The 26763-nt window shown below is 41.5% G+C and overlaps 1 protein-coding gene across 1 annotated transcript; it reads left to right on the top strand.

Annotated features, from left to right (window-relative positions):
- Positions 1-220: 220 nt before the first annotated feature.
- Positions 221-26763, top strand: BMP3 (bone morphogenetic protein 3). Its single transcript, XM_025922319.2, has 3 exons — positions 221-1233; positions 16527-17437; positions 24666-26763. The coding sequence occupies exons 1-3, from the start codon at positions 909-911 to the stop codon at positions 24855-24857; spliced, it is 1428 nt and encodes a 475-aa protein (XP_025778104.2). The 5' UTR covers positions 221-908; the 3' UTR covers positions 24858-26763.

Here is a 26763-nt window from a genome sequence, read left to right as displayed (position 1 = left end):
AGGCAAGGATGCTGTTCCCATCTTGATTTTGTCTGGTATCAGAGGCGAAACAATCCAGGAGGAAGTTTGCTTTCCTCTGCCCTCTTGAAGGCTGGGACACAACCAATATCCTTGAGGGGATTAAAAAATACTCTGTCCCTCCTACCTTTTCTTCCTCCTCTCCCGACCACCCCACCCCTACTTCCTCTTCTCTCTCTCCCCCTGCTGGTTTGCTGGTTACTTCCCCCTTCCCCTCTCTCCCGGCTATAGCAGGGTCCAAGCTGCCTGCGAGGGACGGGGCGAGATTGGCTGCGGACTGTACAGATCAGCCAAAGAACGAAGTAGTAGTCTCTCTCTCTCTCTCTCTCTCTCTCTCTCTCTCTCTCTCTCTCTCACACACACACACACACACACACACACACACACACACACACACTCAAAACTCGGACCTGCCGCACCACGGCCACTCCAATCCCTGGAAAAGGCAATCGAGCGCCCTCCGGACCGCTGCGCGCACCCGGGCTCCGGCAGTGCGCCCGAAGCTGGTGTTTTCCCCAGCGCCGCCGCTTAGGCTGGCTGTTCTGGAAGATAAAGAGGGGAGGGAGGATAGAGACAGATCCTGAAAACACCCCGGCCACACACGCCGCGACTGAAGCTCTTTCTCGGCGTACCAGTGAGGACGGCTCCAGCAGCGCCCTGCCCCGGGGAGGTCCGCGCGGCTGCCCGGGAAGAGCCCACCTGCCGGTCCGAGATCGGCCAGGGCAAAAAGCGCGACTTGCCGGTGTCCTGCTCAAGCAGTGCCTGGAGCTCCCGGCGCCCTCGCCCCGGCTAATTTGAAGTTCAACCCTCGGCTCTGTCGCGGGCCCCTCGCGCCCTCGGCGTGTCCCCCCGCCACGCGGGGAGCGGACGCGCGGCGCCGGGACGTCGCTATGGCTGGGGCGCTGCGGCTGCTGTGCCTGTGGCTAGGCTGCTTCTGCGTGAGCCTGGCGCGGGGAGAGGGACTGACGCGCAGTGTCCCGGAGCCGCACAGGGCTGTTCCAGGAGACCGCACGGCAGGTGGTGGCCCCGGCCCCGTGCTGCAGCCACACGACAAGGTGTCGGAGCACATGCTGCGGCTCTATGACAGGTACAGCGGCGGCGGCAGGGCCGAGGCGGAACGGGCGCAGCGGTCCTCCGAGCAGGGCTCTCAGCCCCTGCGCCCCCCACCCCTGCGCGAAGGCAACACGGTTCGCAGCTTTCGAGCCGGAGCATCAGGTGAGTGCCCGAGACGCCCCCTTTCCGCGGTCCCGCCGCAGGTTTCTCCTGGGACCCCCCCCCCCCCCGACACACACACACACGCACACACTTACACACAGCTTCTTTGTCTGCTCTCCTCTCTCTGATGCGACCTAGAGACCTTCCCTCACCCTGTGCAGCCGCCCACCGAGCCCCTCGGTCCCGTCACACCCCGCGTTTCGCCAGCGAGTAATCCCAGTTTTAGAGCCTGAATTGAGAGGGAGATCTGGAGAGAAGAAAGGCGCTGAGCAGCCCGGTAGGTAGGGGTGGGTTGGAGGAACTGCCTGGAAAAAGGTGAGGGGCTATCCCTTGCCCAGAGGAGCCCTCCCGCGCTGGGTGCACTCTTGGGGTCCCTCGTGCTGATGTTTCTTAAGCCAGCCAGCGGAAATTCCCTTGGACTGGGCTTTAGCCATGTCTACCTAAAGGCAGCTGTCATTTTATGCCAACCCGAGGCACCAGAGAGAAAAGTCACACTGGAACTAGACGCCTTCCCCTCGCCCTTTAGACAGTCGCTTCTCCAGACCTTGCACCCCCTCTTGACTTGCACAGTTCTCTGTGTTTACTGTATTTGACACTTTCTATCTGGTAGTCCCTTGGTGGCAAACACACAAACGAAACCAGGTGGTCTGGTGTTCTGATTATTTAAAACCCATCTGGGCAAATAGGGGTTGTACCTATTCCACCCTGGGAGGAGTTGAGGGGGGCGGGGGTGGACAGCGTGGATGTAAACACCTCTTGGAATCCGGCGATGAAAATCTGCTCATCCCATTTTTCAACACACAGATCACTGCGGACTGAGATTCATGGTTTAACAAGGTTTCTCCTGTCCCCTGTGGTGAAGCGAATAACTTATGCTAACAGCCTGCCTCCCTTGTGCTAACAGCTTGAGGGAAAGTTTCCTGGACACTGACTCGGTTTATATGCTTTGAAGACGCATCAGGCTTTTTTGTTCACTACATTCACGATAAAGGGAAATGTAACTTGCAAAGCCTGTCTTCAGTGAACCGGTGAAAAATAGCCAAGAATCTTCAAGTAAGGAGGCCGGGCCTCATGCTCTATCCATTCTGTCAGAATCACTAGAAAGAAATCTCCTGAAGCTTTGATATGTAGGACTCCTGGAAAAAAAGGAAAACCAAAGCATCCATCAAGGAAAGCCCTAGGCTGACACTGTAAATACACTCTAGAGCTCCTAGGCATGATGACATTTACAATAAATGTGAATTATGCTTTCTAATGCAGAGTCTTTAGCTAGAGTCTGAGCTGAACCAGATTTCACCTTCTTCTTAAAACCATGAACATAATGTGTAAAGGGCTGCCCTCTCCCTGGTATGCCAGCCACTTGAGCCTATCCTCACAGCTGACTAGACCAGCCAATGCCTTGTTTATTTCAGTGCAACTCTGAGAGCAGAGCTCAGTGAAGGAGCAACGTGGGAACAACAGGAATTGGAGAGAAGTTGGGTGGGCAAGGCAGGTGGCAGTAAATGAAGATACTCAAGTCGCTCTTACCTTGATAGTGTGTGTGTGTGTGTGTGTGTGTGTGTGTGTGTGTGTGTGATATTCCTAGGGAGTAGCCAAAGCACCCAAGAGACATATAGTATGTTTTTTTTTTTTTTTATCAACAAGTTTCATTTTTTAGTATGAATCACAGGGTTTGGAAGTGGATTGTGAGTTTGTTTCATTCACACCTATTGCATAGTTGTTTGTATGTTTGTTTTAGGCTGAGTGAACCATGTGTGGGAGATGGATAAGGATTTGAATAACTCAGGCCCCTTGGACTTTTGGGCTTCCGCTCATTCTGTGCATTATAATTTCAGTGTCCCTTATCAGTCTCACTGGTCTCATACCATCAAATGATAAACTCTGATACGGAGGCCAGAAGTTCCCTTGAAATGATGAATTGCAGCTTGAAGCATATATACAAGGCTGTGTGCCCTGATAAGGAAGGTAATCCCTTTAGCATCCTAGAGACTGTCTTAATGACTTATTCATCAAACGTAGACACTGGTTTTTGTGGAAGCTTAAGTGTCATGTTACCACATCGGAGACTCCTGGAGAGGTGGTTCATGTTGGACCCCTTCCAAGAGTGTTTAGTTACGAACACACTAAAAAGACCTTATTATAAGGCAGTTCTGGCTCTAAGAAGGCACGATTTGGGGAAGGTGCTAAGGCTTTTTATGTGTGCCCCTCTCCTCTGTCCATATCAACGTTTCCATAACTCTCTTTGTCTTGCGACGTATGTTCTGATATAGGTGAAAGATGCTGTCTGCTTTAATAAATCAGATATGTTTTCTAGCCCATGGTGTTTAGGTTTCACAGCACATGGGCTGCTTCTCTATAGCAACGATGTTACAAATTTTAGTGGAAGGTCAGATGGTGTGCTGTGTATATGGAGTGGCTGCTGATCAGGCAGACTTTCCAAGTGCTTATTCAGGCTGAGTTATAGCCTTAGAGCCCTATTTGCTCCTTGGAACATACCTGATTAAAATTATTTATTGTTCTAAACCTAGAATATCTTTGGTTGAAATGTAGCTGCTGTGGTATCCCTCTGATTACTTTCTACTTAAACCATTACTTGATGGTGGGTGGCATTCATCCTAAATACACTTTCTGCTAACCCCTTTTCTCCTCCCTCCATGCTATGCAGTGGGTGTGCCAAAACCGTAAGTTTGGAACACTCGTAAGTCTTTTTGTGATGTGTAAGGGTTTACATAAAGATAGGTTTTATCTTTTCCTTTGTAAGAAGTAATTTACAAAACTATTGACGGCAGAGCAGTTTAGATTTATAAAAACACACCGTCTTGTAGGAACACCAGAGGCATATGAAATCAGCTTTGATTTTAATCTTAGTCTAGGTGGTCCGTGGCTACTGTGTGTAAAAAGGAGAATGTTTCACCGAAGGTTTTCTCCTGGCCTGATTTTTTAGGGTACACGCTTTGTGCTCATTAGTTTCTCATTATTCCCATAGCCACTTACTCTTATATTTCCTCTTCACAAATTTAACTTCTTTAGGAAAAGTGATTAAATCACACATGTTCTTATTAGGAAAGTATCATTACTTTAATTCATGAAATGTAACTACAAAAAGATGACATTTCGGTGCATATGTGTCACCTTTTTAAAAAAAAAAATCACACAGACTGGAAAATTGAGGTAATCCGGACCCAAAAGTGAATATTTTCCTTCAATGAGAAAGGGAGCGTCTTTCCTACCGTGACCAAAACTATTTAAAAATAAAGGATTATCATTTGCTGTGATTTTGAAGTGCGAGGCTAAAATGTAAGCCTTTGGAAAAGATAGAGTTAAGGGCAAATTGAGCATTCCAGTAGGGGCCATCCTTGTAAAATTCACGGGCCAGTGGTAGAACATCACTTTTAATGGGTTTAATGGCAAGGGAATATAATAACGTTATTAAAACGTAGTTACCTTAAAATTTCTGGCACCTAGAAACTAGGCTTGAAATTAAAGAGCACTCGGGTTATCTAACGTTTGTATTCAAAAGACAACAGTACATCTGGAGAAGGGAGGTGTATGCATGGCTGCTGTGAATTACATACTACTTTGAATACATGACAGCCCTTAATGAAGTTTTTACTGTAATGGGCAAGACAGCTTTACAATCTCTGACATTTAAAAATCCATAATACCATGAAGTCTTGATTATCCATACTAATGGAAAAGAGAAAGAGAATGAGTTACATGAAAAAAAATTATTTAAATCTGGCTTTTTAGTATAGTTAGACACACTCAAAGAAGCCAAGAGACGATGAGGGTCAGTGGGAAAAACATCCCCTACGTAGGTAATTCACTCAGGAAATATTTATACATTAAAAATATATACATAATTAAGAATATATTAAGGTGGTCGCATGTATCTTATGCAAGCAATGATATTTATGAGCACTTGACTGACCCAGTTTAGATCTCTCTAAAAATTAAATAGGGACATGAATGTCAAATCTGCTCTTAGGCATTTTGGAATTATACAAGTTTATATGTAGAAGAGACCTTAAAGAGAGCAAGTTCAACCCCCCTTACATGGAAGAAGAAATGGATGTCATGCTGTATTTACCAGGCAATTTTTCAAACCTACTGAGTAGCTCAGCTCAAAACCTATTATTCCTAATATTCCAGTCTAATTTTCTAGGAGAAAATTTTATAAAAGGTATCTTTGGAAGATGTTAACAGGTGTTACATAAAATTGGGTCCCATGGTCAAATAAGTTTGGGGAAAAAAACGATCATTCTTATTTGCTATGGGAATCTCAGGGCCTTTAAATGATAGTGAGTCCTCCTAAGAGTGGATCATTTTCCCTCTGAGAAAGCATTTTAGAGAATTATGGTTCTAAGGTATCTAGTTGGGGAAACACTTGTTCGGACACTTCCTAATTCCCCAGGAAAGGAAGATATGCAAAATGCAAGTAAATATCACAACTGAAAATGGTCTTATTTCTCATTTCCCATTTAATACCTATGTCAGGATGGTAACTTCCATTTTTACTTTTTGGACTTGGGTCCAACTGGCACCATATCATCTTCCTGCTTTCATGTTTTAAACTTCTCTGGATGTAATCATAGAATCTCTCTGTTATTAAATTCCCATTTTCCCAGTTTCTTTATGAATTCTCCTCCATTGTTGTCTTCTCTGGACTTGATCTGCATTAGTTCACAGCTAGTATGATGCTTTTAAAAGCAAAGCTACTTTATTTGTGGAAAAATTCACTGGAGATTACACACATAACTTTGTTTAACTGTATCACCATTAGTATCTTGATGAAAGACACTAAAAAAAAAAAAAAACAGACACACTCAAGACAGCTATCAAATCCCTTATATAATCACCAATGTTTGTTGTATTTATTAGACATAATAAAAATCGTACCTATCAAAAAGCCTAGTGAAAAATATTGAGCCACTTTGCCTATACTTTCTATTTGCTACCCAGGAAATTTTGCTACAACATCAGAAGTTTTGTCTCCAAATTTGGATGGTTTTCCCATCTATTCAGTGTGTATATCGTAGTAATTAGTAATGACTTACTAACTTGATTTTAGTGGTGGTAGTGGAAATAAGTTTAGCATCACAAATAGTTTCAGCTTGAACTTCCTATGCCAAGTTTCAGTTCAGAGTGCATTGTTATGGTTATGAGCCCATGAACATAGAATTATGTAATGGAAACACTGACATAGTATTAATCAAGTGACACGAGTATACCAGGATAATATCTACTTTGGGCAGTAGTAAATGATGACAGTGTAACTGAAGAGCGCTCATATATGGAATGTTTAGAAATGCATGAAGTTGCTGGTCTACCACATATTAGTAGTGGTTGTGTCCTAGCATATTAGTACCTGAAATAGTACTTTCGGTAAAACACTTTTTAGGGATGATATGTTTAAAGGCATAGATGTCTCTTTATTTATTTCAAACACCTATGCATGTAAGTCATAGAGCTAATTGAGCAGTGTGTTTGTTGAGTCCTTCAGTGATGGACTTACCTTTCAGACCGTCTTTTCTTGGCAACAGAACCACAGTAAATGCAGTGCCTAGATTTTATTTGGGCCCACTAGGAATAAAATTTGGGGACAAACTGATGCTACGCTGTTACCATCTTCAGTAAGTATTTCTTACTCTACTGAGTGAGTTCTTTTAAATATTCCTTTTATAAAGTAAAGGCATCCAATAGTTGTAGAAATGCAAGATTCTTTGTCCAATCATCTGATTTTACAGGTAAATCAACTGAGACCCAATACGATCTTATTTGCTTTTCCTTCAAAGAAAATTTACAATTAAAATATTGCATGGAATTAAACTAAAGTCTATTTGAATTAAGTGTAACAGCTACACTTAGGCATGGGTTACGGTAAATGGTTTTCAAGCAAAGAAGAGATTCCTGGTACTTTAATTTTTCTATTACCTGAGGTTGAGTTAAGAGATCTAAAGGCTAACCTTGGTTGAATTGCTAATTAATCAAGTTATCTAACATTGCCAGTCTCAGTTTCTTTAACTGTCAAATGGTTAAGTCATACCTACTGTGCCAGTGTCACAGACAGACGGTAAAACTCAATTGGGAAAATGCATTAAAAGTTTAGAAGCTCTGTATAAATGAGATATTTTAATATTTTAAAAGGTGTCTCTCTCTAGCTTCCCACAAAGCCATAAACATACATAAAATGGGGCTCATGTGCAATTGTTTGTAACACACAACAGCAATGTAAATATAAACAGGTGATAGTCCTCTTGTAATACAATCCATAATACCCCAAACCCACATTCAAGAAGGTACTATTTCTGTCCTGGCCTTGATGGCTGAGTGAGCACGGCTACACTTTGTTGTAGTGAGGTTAAATGTTCTAAAGGATGGTCTCTGTATTAGCTGTGTCAGTGTCACCAGGGAACTTGTTGGATATTCTCCAGCCCACCCAAGACCATCTGAATTAAATTCTGGGGGTGGGACGCAGAAATCTCTATTTTAACAAGCCATCAAGGTGATTCTGATGCATGTTCGAGACATACTTGTCTAACCTCATGTCCCTAAGGTTTTGAGTATCTTATAACCAGCTTCTAAAATCCAGGATTGATTCACGTGTGAGACCTGATCTCATCTGGTGCTTTCAGTGGACCTTTCTGTGGACAAATGGTTTATTAATTTATATAATAGCAGGCTTCTTTCACTTTAGAAGGTATATTAGCATCTTTAAGGTAGTCTTTTCTCTGGAGTGGGCTTTCAAGTAAGTTAATAAAGACTTCTTACCCTTCTGTCATAGTTTCAGAGAGTTGGGAGCCTAATAGACCTGCTAGAAGGGGGATATGGAAGAGGAATGTGTAAAGCAAGTCTCTGAAGTGCAAAGAACATATCTCATTTCATTCTTGTGTTCTGAGGATCTGGTGTAGTTTGCCACATAGCAGGCACTCAGTAAATATTTCAGTTGAGCTGAATTAGATGTTCAGGGGACTAGATAAGAAGAGATAGTAGAAAAGCTATTAGCCAGGCAAAAGGTCCTTTAAAAATAAACTTGCCATGAGAGAAGTTTCCATGAGGCATTTTACTATGTACGTGTCAAATGGCAATGCTATTCTACTTTATGTACAACTGTTCTAATAATGCTTTTTTCCTGATGAGCTGAAAGGAAGCACCATAACGCCATATGGTATGTAAACCCAAGAAGGGCTTCTGCTGACTTTGGGAAGTTGAAACTACTTGAAAGTTGTTTTTTTTTTTTCATTTTGGTGTTAAGTAGGAAACATTTTTGAATCTGGTGAGTTTACACAGTTGTTCATTCAACACATCTGACAAATATTTTTCAGGATATAAATACTCCAGACTGTGCAAAGTACTAGGAGTTCAAAGATTTATTAGGACACGGGTCTGCCCTCTGAGAGCTCACAGTCTAGGAATGCCCTTGGGCAGAGGCTAAGAGTAGATAAACTGATTAATGAACATTTTGCTGTTCTAGAGAAACCTACATTATATCATCTTTGGCCATGTTTTACTTTGGACATAGAGAATGGTTGTCTTGGAATCCCATAAAACTCAGTCGTTTGACGGCACTCTGCAAGAAAAACAAAATTCTGTGACTTTCTGTTCTATTTAGAAAGTCTCCATCTTGCCTTTGCCTGAGAGCTGAAGGTGGCGGAGAGAAGCAGCCGTCTGGAGTCAGTAATCCGCAAGCACTCAGCCAGTGGCTGCAGGTGTATGCGACTCTTTCCTAGGCACCCTGGCATTTCTAGCAGTTGTACTTGGGAGAAAGAAGTGGGGGGGAAAAAAACTTGTCCTTGGTTACGTATTTTCTGTATGACTACAGTGTTTTTCCTGCTTTCTGGGGATTTAACTAATCATCAAGATTTCATTTAGGCTATTTGTTTTAAAATCAGACTTTACATAGAAAGCTTTCCATTATATGTCCTAATTCCCACTGAAAACATTCTGCATGGGCCAGCACGAAGGTGAACTTACCACTCCCTGGGCACCGCCTCAGCTACTCCTTGACAGGAGCTGAACCTTGCCATAGCACGGCCTGTCCTAAGTTACAGGTTCCTACTGAGTCCTTGGTTTTATTAGGCTTAGGTGCTTTGTCTTCAGATAAAAACAGAAAGAAATCCTCTGCCTTTATCTATTAATCAAACTCCCTAAAAAATTCTATATAGTTAATAGAAGACCTGGGCTTCTCTCCAAAATCAATGTTACCTAGCTGGTGCTTCATTTTTTGAATTTCTACAATGAATAGGCTGGACTCGGTCTGTTTATTCATGAAAGCAGCATTTACTGAGTACTGCTTTAGAGTTAAGCCCTAGGCTTGGGGCTGACGAATCTGATAAAAGTTACTACAGGTGACCTTGCCTTTAAGGAGTTCTTGGTCTTAGGAAGGAGCGACAGTATGATGAAAATCGTATTAGAAGCGGGATTCCAACCGAAGGAGTGGGTTGTCATGATAAGCGTGCCTCAAGAGTGGTGCCGCTTCTCTGCCTTAACAAAGCAGGTCTGGATTATCAAGGACAGCAGGGCAGATGAAGGCATTCTAGGAAGAAACAGCAGCAGGTGCAAAACCCTGACAGGTGTTCGAAGAGGCGTGTGGCTGAAACTCACCTGACTTCTGGAGGCTTTTTAAATTCACAGACATGATGATTTTAGAAAATTCAAAAAATTATAATGCCAATGGCAAATCCTAACTAGACTGCAGTTGATGTGTTCCCAAGCGAGGAAAATCCAAGCTTGTGCCAGTGCCAGAAAACAGTAAGAAAACAGCACCACCTATTGGTAGTTATATTTTGGCGTCAAATACGTTTCCTTAGAAGAGCTGAAAATAAAGCCTGTTGCAGTTCCTTGCAAGGGATCTGAGAGGTTATCTAGTGCATCTCCCACACCCTCCATATCAGAAAAAGATCCTCCTGCAATAGTCTTGAATTAGGACTATCTTATGTTTGCTCAGTCCCACAGAAGGGTCTCCCTATCATACTAGACACTTAGAAAGTCATTACATATTGGTCTGGATACTGCCTCCATTCAACTCTCACCTTTAGACCTCATTCTCATCTTTGACCCCGGAGAGAAAAACCCCAATCTCTCTTCAGCCCCTTAAGTATTTGCAAACAATTTTCATAACGGTAAACTATTTTTTTTCTTCCTTCAGACCATGTACTCTCCATTTATTCAACTCAAACTTGTAAGACACAGTTTCCAGACCCGTCAACATCTTGGTTACTCTCTTCTGTATCAATAAATTGGTTAAAATGAGAACACCCAGAATTAAGCATGCAACTCTAGATACAGTTAGATTGGTGTGGCAGTTAATGCTTCCTGGTACCTGAAGACTACAGACAGCCTGAAAATTCGTTAACTTGGTTTTTTTTTCACCTGATAAAACCCACCATTGTTTTTTTTATATTATTAGTGTGTCAGTTTGTTCTTATTAATCAGAAAGTGTACCTTGGGGTTCTAATTCAATAATTCCAGATAGCTAAGATCAGAATAGTTCAGAAGAAAAGAAAAAGCGAGCACTCTAGCATTTTTCATTTACTGGTATTTGAACATATATACCTGTGTCTGTAGATAAGACTCAACTACCCAGGGAGAAGAGCAAGATGCCTACTGCGAAACCCCTGTTCTTAAGTATGTGAAGACTCTCATTTGGAAAAGTTAAATTAATTTTAAAACTCCATCAGATAAAAAGCATGAGAGTGGTTGAATACATATTATCACTTATTTCCACTTTCAGGGAGGTATTTATCTCCTTAGTTATTCCTCTCCGCTCAACTCCATGCAACTCTGCACGACTCTCTTATTCCTGTTTTCATCCATTGTAAATACTAAGCATTTGATGGGTCATTTGGAGGGAAGGAGCATTAACTTGCACAGAAATTAAATGTTTTAAGGTTAAAGAAGGCAAAAATAAAGTATGGGTTGGAGAAGTCAAAAAATGTTCTGGCGAAATGGCTGAGACTTGTAGCTTATTATTAGAACAAAGAGGGAGTCGAGGTCATCTCGAACAGCCAGGGCTAATGCGCCCCCTGGCCTGGTAGAAATGGCAAAGACATTGAGTGCTGGGCATAATACACCACCTGTAGTTAGGAGCTAGATGTGAATTGGCCATCCCTTTTCTGAATTTCGGCAGTTTAGATGTCTGTTAGGACTTCAAAAATCTAGATTAATTTGGGATATTTTATAAATGTCTACTTAAAACATTGGAAATATCGCTATGCAAAAACCTCCGGTATTGCATACTGCCAGAGCGTGCTCCTTCCGTTTTCCCACCCCCAACTTCCCTTCATTCTTTTCCCTTCATTCTTAAAAGTTTAGTTCAAAGGTTAAGTCTTCCCGGTGTATCCTTCTTCCCCTTATATGCACAAAGTTACTTGCTCCCCCCTTGGTGCTACTCCAAGAATGTAGTTCACACCTCTGACAGCAAGTGGCGTCATCATGCCCTAACTACCTGCTTATTGCTTATCGGTCTTCCCCCCCCCCCCCCCCCCCCCCGCCACAGTGTGGACAGCAGCGGCCATTTGTGCAGCCCTGAGACCCAGGGCAGGGTCCAGTCCCTAGTAGGTGTTCGACACCCTCATGTTTGTTAAACCGAAACATTGGTTTTGCTTTGCTTCTGGTTCTTTGTTGGCTGTAGTGGATGACCATGTGAGATACCCAAATAACACAACTGAAGCTATGTGTAGAATCGCTACGCCGTAAAGCACTGTCGCTAAACTGCCCATTTAACTCTTTTAACTCTATTTTGGAGCAGTTTGTTAACCTTAGACTTTTGACTGCAGATTGAACCAATTAGCTACAGCTGGAGGGAAAATTAAAAAGTAAGCACCAAAATTATCTTTATCTAATGTTCTTGGTAAAGGAAAGTATGTCGCATTCCAAGAAGGGAATCTTTTGCCCAGTTCACTTTTTGGTTTAAGGATTCATGTTTAGCAAAATCCTAGTTCTTCTCTGCACTTGGAAAGAAATAAATGCCTTTTTTCTTCCCTTTTGGACTATATGTGACTACAAAAGTGGTGGTTATCCTTGACTGCCATGGTCCAGCAGAAATTTTCATTTGAGCCACAAATGTGAGCCACATATGTAATTTTAAATTTCTAGTGGCCACACTTAAAAATATGAGAAGCAACAAGTGAAATTAATTTTAATAACATACGATTATATTGAAAATGTTCTGTACCCAGTTTCTGGTGTGGGTGAGAGGGGAGGAAGTTCCCCGTACCAGCAAGCAATTCTCAGACACCAGCAGGATATCTGAGAATTCAATTTGGTCTCCCTGAAGATGGCATCAGATCCCACAGGCGAAGGGCTCAACCCACAAGACCACCCTCCACTTCTGATGCCGGTCGCAAGCCAAGGTTGTTACCTGTGCTTCTGACCAACTGGCTACATACATATTAGAGGTTCCCATGACCCCCTCCTTGGGTCCAATTAATTTGCAAGAGCAGCTCACCGAACTCAGGAAATGTATTTGTTTACCAGATTACCAGTTTATTATAAAAGGATGCAACTCAGAAATAGCCAGATGGAAAAGATGCATTGGGCAAGGTAGGGGGAAAGGATGTGGAGATCCCATGTCTTGCCCAGGCGCGCTGCTTTTCCCCAAATCTCCATGTATTCACTAACCTGGAAGCATTCCGAACGCCATTCTTTTGGGTTCTTATGGAGGCTTCATCATATAGGCATGATTGATTGAATCATTGGCCTTTGGTGATGGCTTCAACCTCTGGCTCCTCTTTCCTTGTGAATCAGAGACAGGACTAAAAATGCCAACCCTCAATCAGTGGGTTGGTTCCCCTGCAACCAGCCCCATCCCCACCAGTGCTCTAAATTCACCTTGTTAACATAACAAAAGGCACCTGTATAGTTCTCATCACCTAGGAAATTCCAAGGGTTTTAGGAGCTCTGTGACAGACACAGGACAAAAACCAAATATATGTATTTCTTATTTTAAATCACAGTATCTATCACAGTATTTAACCCCATCCATCCAAATATTATCCTTTAATATGCAATCGATGTAAACTTACATTCATGTGATATTTTACATTCATGTTTGTACTAAGTCTTTGAAATCCAGCGTGCATTTTACATTGAACAGCACATTGCCATTCAACCTTAAATAGCCAGTCACCACCATATCGGACAGACCGTTCTAGTTAGCTAACATTCGTTGAGATTTTCTGTGTGCTGCAAGCTCTGCCTGCATTCTGTCAATTAATTTGCACACCTCTGCAGTCGATGCTGTTGGACTCTTTTTACAAATAAGCAAACTGAAGGGCGCCTGGGTGGTTCAATCAGGATGAGCGTGGACTATTGATTCTGGCTCAGGTCATGATCCCAGGGTCGTAGGATCAAGCCGGGGAGTCGGGCTCCGCACCGAGCATGGCACCTGCTTTGGATTCTCTCTCTCTCTCTCTCTCTCTGTCTCTTGCTCTCTTCCCCTGTCTTTCTCTGTTCAATAAATAATAACAAAGCCAACTGAGGCTTAAAGAGCTTAATTATTTGCCTGAGGACAGCTAGTGGGTGTGGTGGAGCTGGGCCTGGGCCACGGGGCTTTGACTTCAAAATAGTGTACTGAACTAAAATGAGAGCCATCACAAGAGGCAGCCTGACAGATTCTGAAGCATTTACGAGAGGATATTGAAGATTAGACGCAGGGGTGGAGGCTGCTTAACAGCAGGTCACAAGGTGTCTGGAAACAGTTTGAAAGAGGGAACTTTTTTTTTTTTTTTTCAGGAGGAGGATACATTTTGAAGCAAACTGTTGGGCGAAGGAGCACTATTACTTTACCCATTAAGACACTACCACCCAGATCCCATGTAGCTCATTTTTTCCCTGCCAGGATGTCTGTTTGGCAACCATTCGATTGCCACATACTTAGAACAGAGACTTCTCTTCCTTCCATTTTAAACTTCCATCTGCTACAAGAAGTTTGGGTAAAAGTATATGCTACAGTGACTGGTACGAATTAAGGCTAGAGTCTCTGAACAACCCTGATGCCATGGCTTTGTTGTAAAGGTCTGTAAAATATTATCCTGGTCTCATGGATTATACAAATGGGCACAAATGGCAGCTTCCTCCTTTTCCTTCACACGGTGTTAAAAATGAGTAAAATATGTTTCCCATTGCACTTCCCTTGTCCTTGCAGACTCAGGGAACTCATTCTAAGTTTCCACGTCTTTGTAGAAATATTTTGTTTTTACTGAAATATGTTTTTGATCAAGAACATAATCTCACGATTGCGTATATGTTTCTGAAACAAGTATGTATATGGAACAAGTGCACGGAGGGGGACTCGGGCTCTGGTGGCTGGTCCCAGGACTGGGCATTCTTGAGTCTAACCTCAGCCTTACCACTAATTTGGTAGATGATCTGAAGAGAAGGAACCAACCTCTGCCCTTCCTAATCAATCTCTTGTTCTGTTACTCTCATTTCTGAAGAATTGGAACACAATTTGACCCAGGTCAGTAATTTCATCGAAAGAAGAAATTATTCAACTCTTGAATTCTTGAGATGTCATAGACTCCAGGCAAGCTCCGCAACAGTGTTAATTCTTTATGACACGTTTGAATGTGTGGCTCATTTTTCCGCACATGTTACCTGAATATTGAGTTAGACGGTCTTGCTCACCTACCCCCATCCTGCACCGTAAACTTTGTGAGGCAGGTAGAAGAAGATATAATCCCATAATACACTAATAACAATAATGAATTATAGTTAGAGAAACCCTTTTCTGGGTGCTTTATGAACTGCTTTACACACATCTAATTTAATGCCGATGGCAGTAGATGTAGACACAATCTCCATGTTATGAATGAGAACACTAGCTTGCCCAAAGTGGCTGAGTCAGGACCTGAATCAAGGTGAATGTAATCTCATCAATGCTTGTAACCAGTAGGCTATACACTCCCACTAATAAGAAGATATTCCAATCCTGTGCCAGATTTACAGGACTAGTTGTTGGTAGTTTCGTAATGAAAAGCCAGAGCTCTCAGCTCTCATACCAGTAAGTTTACTGTTGTGTTACAACTTACTCACACTTGTAGTGCTTCAGGAAAGGAAAAAGCAAATCAGTAAAAACGGCAAATCCTTGCTTTAATCTTTCTCTAGCTTTTAAAATTACTCCTATTATCGTTTTTGTTTGTTTAATTGAGGTGAAATTCACATAACGTGAAATAAACTATGTTTTAAGTGAACAATTCAGCAACATTCGATACCTTCACAAGGTTGTATAACCACCAAGTCTACCTAATTCCAAAATATTTTTATAATTCTAGAATAAAACCCCCCACCCAGTAAAAGGTTTCTCCCCATTCTGCATGCCTCCAGCCCCCGGAAAACATCAATCTGCATCCTGTCTCTACGGATTTAGCTGTTCTGGAACATTTCATGTAAACGGAATCATACAATATGGGACCTTTTGTAGCTGGCTTCTTTCATTTAACAATGTTTCCAAGCTTTCTCCACATTGTGGCAGGTATCACTTCATTACTTTTTATGGCTAACTAATATTCCACTGCATGGATAGAACACTGTTTTTCCATTCATTCGTTGATGGAGGTTTGAGCTGTCTCCACCTTTGGCTATTGTGAATAGTGTTACTGTAAACATGCATGTACATGTACTTGAGTACCTGTTTTCACTACTTTTGTCTATAAAGGAATAGAGTTGTGGGCTCACATGATATCTCTATGTTCAACTTTTGGAGGAACTGTCAAACTTTTCCACATCAGCTGAAGCATTTTACATTTCAACCAGCAATGTAAAGTGTTCCTGTTTCTCCACATCCTTGCTGATACTTATTTGGTTTTTCATTCTTATAGCTAGGCTGGTGTATGTCAAATTGTACCACAGTGTGATTTTTGTTTACATTTCCCCAGTGATTACTAATGTTGAGCATCTTTTCATGTGCATGTTGGCCCTTTAAATATCTTTTTTAGAGAAATGTCTATCTGATGTTCTTGGCCATTTTTTATTGGTTTCTTTGACTTTCTGATGTTGAGTTGTAAGAATTACTTACATGTTCTGGATACCGCATTTTGTCAGGTGTATGATTTGAAAATATTTTCTTCATCCATTTTTCTTTTGCTGCTCATATCTTGGGTGTCATTATCTAAGAATCCATCACCAAATTTAAGACCAGGCAGATTTTACCTGTATATTTTCTTCTAAGAATTTGATGGCTCTAGCTCTTATATTTAGGCCATTAACTCATTTTGAGTTTCTTTTTGTGTGTGGTGGCAGGTAGGGTTCCTGTTTACTCTTGTTTACTCTTCTTTTTTTTCCCTTCCTAGGAACCCTTGGAAGCAAAGGACTACACATCTTTAACCTGACTTCTCTAACCAAGTCTGAAAACATTTTATCTGCCACACTGTATTTCTATATTGGAGAGCTAATAAACATCAGCCTGAGTTGTCCAGCATCCCGAGGATGCTCACCTCATGCTCAGAGGAAACATGTTCTGATTGATCTCTCTGCGTGGATCCTCAAATCTGACAGAAACCAAAGTCAACACCTCGGTCACCTTTCAGTAGATGTAGCCAAATCTCATCGAGACCTTGGGTCCTGGCTGTCTAAAGACATCACTCAGCTCTTGAGAAGGGCCAAGGAAAATGAAGAGTTCCTCATAGGATTTAACATTACCTCCAAAGGACACCAGCTGCCAAAGAAGATGTTGCCCTTCCCCGAGCCTTATATCTTGGTGTATGCCAACGATGCTGCCATTTCTGAGCCGGAGAGTGTGGTATCAAGCTTGCAGAGGCACCGGAATTTCCCCATTGGAGCTGTGCCTAGACCGGACGGCCATATCAAGGCTGCCCTTTCTACCGAACGGAGAAGGAAGCGCTCGGCTGGGGTCCTGCTGCCTCTGCAGAACAACGAGCTTCCTGGGGCAGAATATCAGTATAGGGAGGATGGGGTATGGGAGGAGAGAAAGCCTTACAAGACCCTTCAGACTCAGGCCCCAGAGAAGACTAAAAACAAAAAGAAACAGAGAAAGGGACCCCCCCAGAAGAGCCAGACTCTCCAGTTTGATGAGCAGACCCTGAAGAAGGCCAGAAGAAAGCAATGGATTGAACCGCGCAATTGTGCCAGGCGGTACCTTAAAGTGGACTTTGCGGATATTGGCTGGAGTGAATGGATCATCTCCCCCAAATCCTTCGATGCCTATTATTGCTCCGGAGCATGCCAGTTCCCCATGCCAAAGGTAGCCGTTGTTCTCTGTCCTATACTTCCTGTTTCCGTAGAGGAGAAAGACACACTGACCGAGAGTGTGTTTTCATTTACGAAATCCATCTGGACACTTATTTATTGCCTTCTGACATGTACTAGGCAAGAATGGTTACGCTTGGTTTTTCTTTAATGGTTGCTAAGGTGATATGAAGTCAGTATCGGTATGAGGAAGGATATGAGAAAAAATGTAAAATATGTGTTTTGTGCTTCTTCCAAACACAGTGCAATCAGCCATGTGGTCTACTCAGCTGGGGGCAAATCTGTATCTGCCCACAATAAGCAAGCCGCAAACGACAGAAGGCTGATAATTGGAGAGGATATTCAGAGAATGACTAGATGTCATGGGGAAAAGGAAGGGAAAGGACTAATTGCATCGATGCCCTGTGCAGAATTTTTTGACAAATAGTTTCTCATGAGATGAACTGGCCCCACCAGAGTCAGGATCAGGGTTGGGCCAGGTAAACTCACCTCATGAAATCCACCAGATGCTTATTTCATTTGCTTCCCTAATAAACATCAAAAACAAAGGTAACATAGGGTATGTGGACTCTATAAGCTTCTTCCAAAATTTACTTCATCCGGTCAGAGCTTACCTGTGTCTCTTCCAAAATCAGTGGAAACTGTACTGTATCGTATCAGTACTCAGTATCCTGACGAATATATTCTCAGAAGCCTCCCCAATCCCACCACTGCCTTGCACAGCAAATCCAAGTGACTATTTTCTTTCAATTTAGAGTTAGTAAAGTACAGTGGTGCCCTCTGGCCTTCAGTTAGGCTTATCTCTGAACCTCTATTCTTAGCTTATAACGGTTTGAATCTCTGACATACAATGAAAAGGGGCTGTAGGAATAGAATTCAGAGAAAGAATAGAGATGGGGTTTTTTTGTTCTTTTTCTCAAAACTTGAGGGGAATCAACTTTTGCTGTTGCATAATAACAGAGAAAAAAATCTTTTGCCTCAAAGAGTGAGCAACTTCTACCTATAGATCTTTACATTATCATGTTCATGTTCTAGTGTCATGCTCATTGGGATGTTTAATGGAACACATGCATAAAGGTCTGGCCGAACAAAAGCAGGTCAGCCTCTGGGCCAGTAACTTGATTGGAATCGCGTTTTCTTCTTAGAATGTCTCAGAAGAAAAAGTTTTCTACATCTTCTAAGACTTGTCTCTCCCAAGGATTTTTGTCGACTCCATGTTCTTTAAATCTAAACACAAAATAAGAATTATATACATTTACTATGATATAAACAGCCTTATCTTGTCTAAGTATTCATAAAGGGTATATCACTGTCAAACAAAATTTTGCCAATTGGGACAGCATTTATTTTTTTTTTAATTTTCTTTAATGTTTAGTTATTTTTGAGAGAGAGAAAGACAAAGCCATGAGGAGGGAGGGACAGAGAGAGAGGGAGACAGAATCCGACGCAGGCTCCAGGCTCTGAGCTGTCAGCACAGATCCTGACACGGGGCTTAAGCTCACAAAACATGAGATCCTGACCTGAGCTAAAGTTGGACACTTAACCAATTGAGCCACCCAGACGCCCCGGGATAGCATTTAAAAACCGACCACAAAGATGCAGAATGTTAACAGTGATGAATCTTTATAGTGTGGGTTGCTTTGTGGCATTGAGAGACAAAATGAATTCTCAATCTGTCTCTGAACCCAGGATGACTGATTTTAAGTGGGTCTGTGAGTTTTCCAAATAATCTCTCACACTCGTAAACTGTAATTTCTTCTAAGTAGCCTGGGGAAATAATTTTTCTTCCTGACTCCAAATTTTCATACCCAGGGAGCCATGACAATATGGAGCTATTCAGTGAGTTTTCAACTACCCACTCTGGAGACCTGGTCTGGTCTCCGCTCTGCCACAGTTACCCCGTCTTACCCCTTCCATCTTGCTCTGACTATGCAAAACCCTGCCATTGCTTTGGTAGTTCTTCATGATGGTTCTCAGTGATGCAAAGAATAATTATTTAAAAACCTTATGAGGGGGAGGGGTGCCTGAGTGGCTCGGTCGGTTAAGCCTCTGACTTCAGCTTCAGGACTTCTTGGTCCGTGGGTTTGGGCCCCACGTCGGGCTCTGTGCTGACAGCTCAGAGCCTGGAGCCTGGTTCAGATTCTGTGTCCTCCTCTCTCTCTGCCCCTCCCCCACTTGCGCGCTCTTTCTCTCTCTCTCTCTCTCTCTCTCGAAAATAAATAAACATTAAAATTAAAAATAAAACTTCTAGAGATAAGTTAAGAGTAACAGATAAGTTTAAGGAGGGAAGTGTGTTAATGCAGCAGAATGATTAAATGTACATGCTTGGTTGTAGCAGGACTTCTTAACTGTAATGCGGCTGCAGTTTGCCTGGGAACACGGAGGTTCTGATCCAGTGGTTCCGGGCATATAGCCTAATATATTCTGCGTATCCAATGCAGCTCCTAGGTGTTGCTGATGTTGCTGGTCCACAAATCCCACTTTGAGTAGCAAAATTGAGGGCTAAATGTGGTTTGGGGGAGAACTCATATGGTTGACCCTTGAACAACAACACGGGGGTTTGGAGCACTGATGTCTCACACAGTCAAAAATCCATCAGTAAGTCCTAACTCCCCCAAAACTTAACTACTAATAGCCACCTGTTGATCGGAAGCCTTATCAATAACATAAACAGTAGATTAACATGGATTTACTATGTTACATGTATTCTATACTGTATTCTTAACAATAAAGTAAGCTAGAAAAAAGAAAATATTCAGAAAATCATAAGGAAGGGAAAATACATTTGCATTACTGAATTTATCCAAAAAAAAAAAATCTACGTATATGTGGACCCATGCAGTTCAAACCTACATTGTTCAAGGGTCAGCTGTATGTTAGTGTTCTCAACTTTGAAATGGGTACAATAGTACATGATAAAAACAATAGTTTCTACATAATAACAACAGTGGGTAAACAAAACAGTAGAACACCGTGCACATGGTAGGTGCTCCATAAATATTTGCTATTAATATTTGTATTAAAGGTCATTGTTGAGACCGAGGAGAACAGAAAATTCAATGTAGGGGGCTGAAGGAAGACCAAATGGGGAAAGGGATCAAGAGAATAAAAGATGTAAGACAAGAAAAAGTTTTACAAATGTTTCTACTCCCTTTTCAAACATCACAAAGCCTAAAATAGGATTCTCCCTGCAGGTTCAACAGCCTGTAAGCTCTTCCAGTAACGTTTCTTTGGAGAGTAATAGAATCAGGACAGCATTGGTTGCAACAACTGAACTCATCATAATATTTGTCAAAACTTGGAATGGCATCAGAACTCCAGGGAGACATAACAGGGAGAAGTGTGGAGTTTTCTCTCTGAGCCTGAGATTTCCTTTTGCCAAGTTGAGAGTGGAAGTTTGGCTGTTACATGGAGTTCTCCATCTCTCATCACCTTGTGAGAATCGGCTTAACTTTTAAGGCTTTCTAGTGGTTCCCTTTCGGCCTTCCAGGCTCTGTGGCTTTCAGGTGGTGTGATAACCAAAAGGATGGGTAACACGAAGCAATACGAAGCTGCGATGTTAGGGGTAATTAATAAGCATTGCTATTATCAGTACAGCTTCCAACATGGTAACCAGAGCGAGCTATTAAGAGAAAAATACAGTCGGAGCAACAGAGGAAAATAAGGTCTCTGACCAGATCAGTACAAACACATGTGGAATAACTGAGGCGCCAAAGAACTTTCAGACTTTAGATATACATTTTGCCCCAGAGAAAAGTTCTCCCAGGCCAGACTCCTCTGCTGGCCCTCCTTCCTTTTGGCCTCCTTCGCGAAAGCCTGCTCTATATGGCGGGGCTCTCCGTCTGCAAAAGTCGACAACCTGTTCTGTAATTCAGAACAGCTGTGTGCTGCCTTTCCCAAATTCCAGGCTTTGCCCTTTCACTGATTCCAATTAGATAGTTTCTGGGCTATCACACCCATGTGGGCTGGACTGGGAGAGTGTGGAGCAAAACCCCATGGCCCAGGTCAGGAATGAAGGCTCTTAGCTGATGACACACTCTCCCTTGCTAATGCATTTGTAATCAAATTCAACTCGAGGACATCAGGCGCCGCTTGGCAGGTGCGGGCCGGACCACTGCAGATTTCATTCACAGACACGGCCGCATGGATTTTTCTGATTTCTAGCCCCTACAGCCAATCTGTTCTCCCAGGGAGAGACCCCTGGAATTCTGCCATGAGATGAAAAATACCCATATAGCTAAGGCCAAGTCGTATGCCTTTGCTTCCCCCTCACCACCTTAGCGGAGATGGAAAACAGAGCTTTCAAATGAAATGAAAATGATTGAGCCATTGTTGCTGACCGAGATGCGAGAGAACCAACAAGGATTAGAGGAATGGAGTTATTTTTTTCATGGAATCGTGCGGAAGCTAAGGATAGCAAAGACAATAGAATTGGGCAGCAAAGAATCTAAACACGTTGAGCCAAATATCCTATATCAAGAAGAAATTCACATGTAATGACTTCAAAGTGATAGACCCTCAAATTACTTTCCTGAGTTTCCAATTCCAATCGCTGGTCATGAAAAGATGACCCAAAAATCCTAAATTTTGATGTACTGAGTTACCTAAGCAAAAATCACCTCAACTGATGTTAAAGTCATGTTTTACTCGCATTAAAAACAGAGACTAGGGAGGGAAATAACACAGACTGCACTTGTGATGGACAAATTTATTAAGCTATATCAAGAGAGTCATGAGAAGCATGATCTGAACTCAAAAACAAACAAATTATAGACTGGCAGCGTGCTTCAAATGAGCAATTAGTGCATGAATCTTTTGTGCATGACATAATGATTCCTGGTAATGGCAGCCTGATCAGAGGATTCCAGAGGATTCCATAGTGAGTCAAATGGGGAAACTCCCTAGAAAATTGAAGTTGTCTGATAAGACACACCAACTCAGAATCAAGGGCCCATTCCTGAATTCCAGCGAGCCCACCAGAGACTGTTCATAGTTTCTGAATCTATCATTTGTGAGTTAGAGCTTAAGAAAAAAAAAAAAAAAAAAAAGGACAGGAATTTTCCTAGGAAACACCCATGAATATTTTCCGTATCTACTCTGGGTCATTTGCACAGAAACTTTTATTTTTGTTGATGGGAATTATTTCCACAGAAATAGGTATAATGGAGGGTAAGCTATTTCTTAGAAGTATTTCATCCATTTAGTAAATATTCAGTGCCCAGAGCATATACTGTTCCAGGCACTGGAGAACAACGATGCAGAGCAGTATTTATCCTTCGAGACCTCTTCTACTTAAATAGATGCACTTCTTATGAAATTTAAATATTATAGGAGTCATTAAGACATAAAAAGTCACAGAATAATGTCAGAAAATCTATGGTTTAAAAAAAATCCTTTGGGACATTATTATAAGCTGTTTGGATCACTGAGTCTTAAAAATAAATCAATAGAGAAAAGTGGACGGCTGCAAAAATTTTCTTTGGAAATTACCAATACTGATGAAATAACGACAGTGGTTATTGATCTCTACGGTACAATACCAATTACAGTTTGTGTCAGTTACACAGATTTTGGCGATGCTGCAAGGCACAAGATACCTGAAATAGAACAGCATAGACTTCCTTTTCTTAAAGGGAGAATACCTTGCTTTGCAAAGCTAATTGAGTGAAAGTTAACAACTCTTTTCAACATATACTTAAAGTTTCTAGGGAGAAAGAGTAAAAAAAAAAGTTGCACCTCATCAAGACCATTTTTTAAATGATTTATGCCCCTTCACAATAAATTTAAAGTCTAATGTATAGATAATTTCTTTAATTAAAGTTAAAAGATGGGATGAGGCAAATCGGATTTGCCCTTTGTCTAACAAAAATAATCTGTTTTCTTTCTTTTTTTTTTTTAGTGGTATGCCAGCTCTCTATATTATTTGCTTCTCCCTTGATTTGTATGTACCTTAACCTTTCAACTTGTTCCAGTTTCCCGTACTGGGAGGTTTAGGGGTATGAAATTAAAATATCAACTCAGAGGTGCCTCTGAGCCATGAGAAACATGGCTTGAAGTCTTGAAATTAAAAACCCAGAGTTTTGGCCTAAATCCCACTTCTGAATTGACATGTGATCTCTGGCAAGTTACCAAATTTCTGGTTCTAAATATATTTAAAACAAAACTCGTTTCACCTGCCTTAGAGAGACATTGGGGAAAACTAATGCTGAAAAGCGTGGCATCTCTCCTGAAGAAGTTCATGCCACTCTGGCAATACCCAAACATTCTGGGCTTGGAAAAGTGACTGTCCTTTAAGGCTGAGCAGAGCTGTTTGGCACTCTAAAGAAAACCACTTGCCTCACATGGATGTTAATGGTTCCATTTGGCATTTTCTCAGGAACAAATTTTTCGTCCCTGGTCAAACTTCTGATATCCATGAGATAACCTTCGGCCCCCTAGAATATTCCCAGAAGATATATATGGCCCACACTTGGAACACTTCTAACACGGCTGCCTTGAAGTCTGAACCCATGAAGCAACAGTGACCCCCAGTGGCCAATGGGGTGATCTTCTTAACCCCGATTTGTGCTCTGAAGAAGAGGTGAATAATTTCAGTGGCGTGATTACCGTCCAGTTCATCCTGGTGGCGACTACTAAATAAATCAGTGCTCCTTGATGTGCTTGGTTGTATTTTAACAACAAAGTATAACTATCGCTATAGCAGTGGTAATAATATGTCTATGTTAATTAAATAGGGTGTTTGCTAGGGTTCATTATGATTAGCGTAGAATCAAGAACAAATGGTTTTTGTTGCAGTCCTGTTGTTGAAAACACCCTAGAGTGTGTTAATCCCCTGCTTGGCAACTAAATTGTTTTTAGTTAAGTGATTCCGGCTTAGATAACTGGATTCACATACCCACTCTACCACTTACTAGTTATTTGACCTTAGACATGTCATTTAAGCTTTTTGAGACTATTTCTTTATTTGTAAAATATTTAAAAATGGTAGTTTTGTTATAAGGATCACAGATACTATATATAACATGCCTGGCACGTAACAGGTACTTAATAAATGATAACCATGTTGGTGATGATAGTATAGGAGATCGTGCTGAACGGGTAATGATGCCAGAGCGTTATAAAGTTGTTGAAACGAATTCGTTGCGTACGTACCTTAGGGATGAAGAGTGAAGAGTGGGAAAGGAGTTCCACCTAACTTGTATGTTCTCCCATTTCTTTTCTAGTCTTTGAAGCCATCAAACCATGCTACCATCCAGAGTATAGTGAGAGCTGTGGGCGTCGTTCCTGGAATCCCTGAGCCTTGCTGTGTGCCAGAAAAGATGTCCTCACTCAGTATCTTATTCTTTGATGAGAATAAGAACGTGGTACTTAAAGTGTATCCTAATATGACAGTAGAGTCTTGTGCTTGCAGATAACCTGGCAAAGAACTCATCTGGGTGCTTAATTCAATCATTACTTTATTTAATGGACTCTCCCCCCCCACCCTTGTTTTGCACTGCCAATGCATTTCATCCCAAAAGATCTTTTATAGTCAAAGAGAATAAGCAGACAGACTGACGATTTCCATCAAGGAGAACTGGACTGTGTTTGTCTCTGAATGTAACTAAATGCAAGATTTTCGTAACTATGGACATTTATTTCTTTTTTAAAAAAATTCACAAAGGAAAAATGATCACTCAAACTCTTTTTCAGAGCTATTAGAGGACACACTGATTTATTTTTGTAAGGAGCTTTGAAAATAGGTTGGAAAAACACCAATAGCTTATCATTTATCTCTACTCATAGAGAATAGAAATTTTTCATATTTTGAAGTAGATTTATTGCCATAGATTCTTGAGCGACTCAGCAAGTGCTAAATAACCCAACCAACTTTTTTGTGTATCTTCAAATCTGTTAAGACTCTTGTTTACCTGTGTTTTTCCTCCATGTGTAATTGTATGAATAGGTGAGTGGAGAATGTGGGCTGAGTGTTAAGAGTATATGTATGTGTGTACATTGCCAGGTGCCTGTCCCCTCTCTAGGAAGGTTTGCTTAACATGGTTTTATAGTTCAATCTACACAGGATTCTTTGTGTTTTCCATTTCATGTTCTGGCAAGCACCATTCAATTATAAGAACTTTACCAAAAAGGACAGAGTGATCCAAGAGCATATGCAGAGAGTTACCACTTGGCCCAGCCATTTAATTTGAAATACAGTTGTTTTCATTTCATTGCCTCCTAGAAAAGGGAACCTGCAGCCCACTTTTCAAAAACCCACATGTACTTCCTCTTCTTTTTCACGAATACCTTCATTTGTTCTTTTAAATTGAATTCAAAAATTCAATTAAATTTTTTAAATTAAAAATTTGGGTTCTCTTGATATGCTTTTACTTCTTATGAAGCAATCCATAACTACCTGAGGCTCAAAAACGGATGGAATATTGGAGGTTTCTTGAAATGACCAAATTAATCACCATCACGTGTTGAATATCATTCTTCAGCCACGTCCAGGTCCAGGCACCTTTTCACATGGATCAAGGTTCAGCCATGAAATCTACTTTAGCAAAGCTCACTAAAAATTATTCACCAAAAAAAGGAAGTCAAATATAGACACTTTGTTTTTTTCCCCACTTCCACTTGTCACAACTATCCTCTTACGCCTTGCCCTAGAAAACATGTTTCAAAAATCTCTCTTTCTCCGAATTCGCATGTGTGACAACGATGTTTTCAGACCATGGGTTGTTGTTGATGTCCTATCTGTGGCCAACCCTCCTCTTGGTTGAGTCTCCGCTGATGAGAGACAACTAAGCCATTTCAGAGGCTGTGAAGTATCAGAAGGCGTGGGGTTTTGTTCTGTCTCTACCTATAGCTACCTATCGTGGTTCATCATGTAATAAATATTTATTGAGCATTTATTTTGTAAAAGGCACTGTGTTAACTGTGTGTCTTAGCATCTTCACTGGTAAAATGAAGAGGTTGACTAGTTGAGCCAGAAGAACTTTCTGACCCTAAAAGTTTGGGTTTTAGAATATGAGCTACTTTGTACACATCTTCCTTAAATGGATGATACCAATAGATCTAAAAATACTACAAATATCTCTGTTCATAAACCAAAGGCAAGAACATTCTAGTCTTCAGCCTTTGGGGGTGAGTATGGAATTCCCCGTGGTTTAAGTCATATTTCTAAATTTCTAACTTATTTTTGGAGATCCATTTGAAGATGATTACCATGAAAGAAGCGCTTTGACACTTTTGGAGGACACAGAGGTTGGTGTGAGTATATATGAACTCGATGAATGAGACACACTAGTTAGAACTAATAAATTAAGTTCTGGTGCCTGA

This window comes from Puma concolor, chromosome B1, assembly GCF_028749965.1.
Source record: "Puma concolor isolate L17-30 chromosome B1, mPumCon1.1.hap2, whole genome shotgun sequence".
Lineage (NCBI taxonomy): Eukaryota > Metazoa > Chordata > Mammalia > Carnivora > Felidae > Puma > Puma concolor.
Note: the sequence above shows the minus strand (reverse complement) of the source record. Positions and strands in the feature narration are given on the sequence as shown.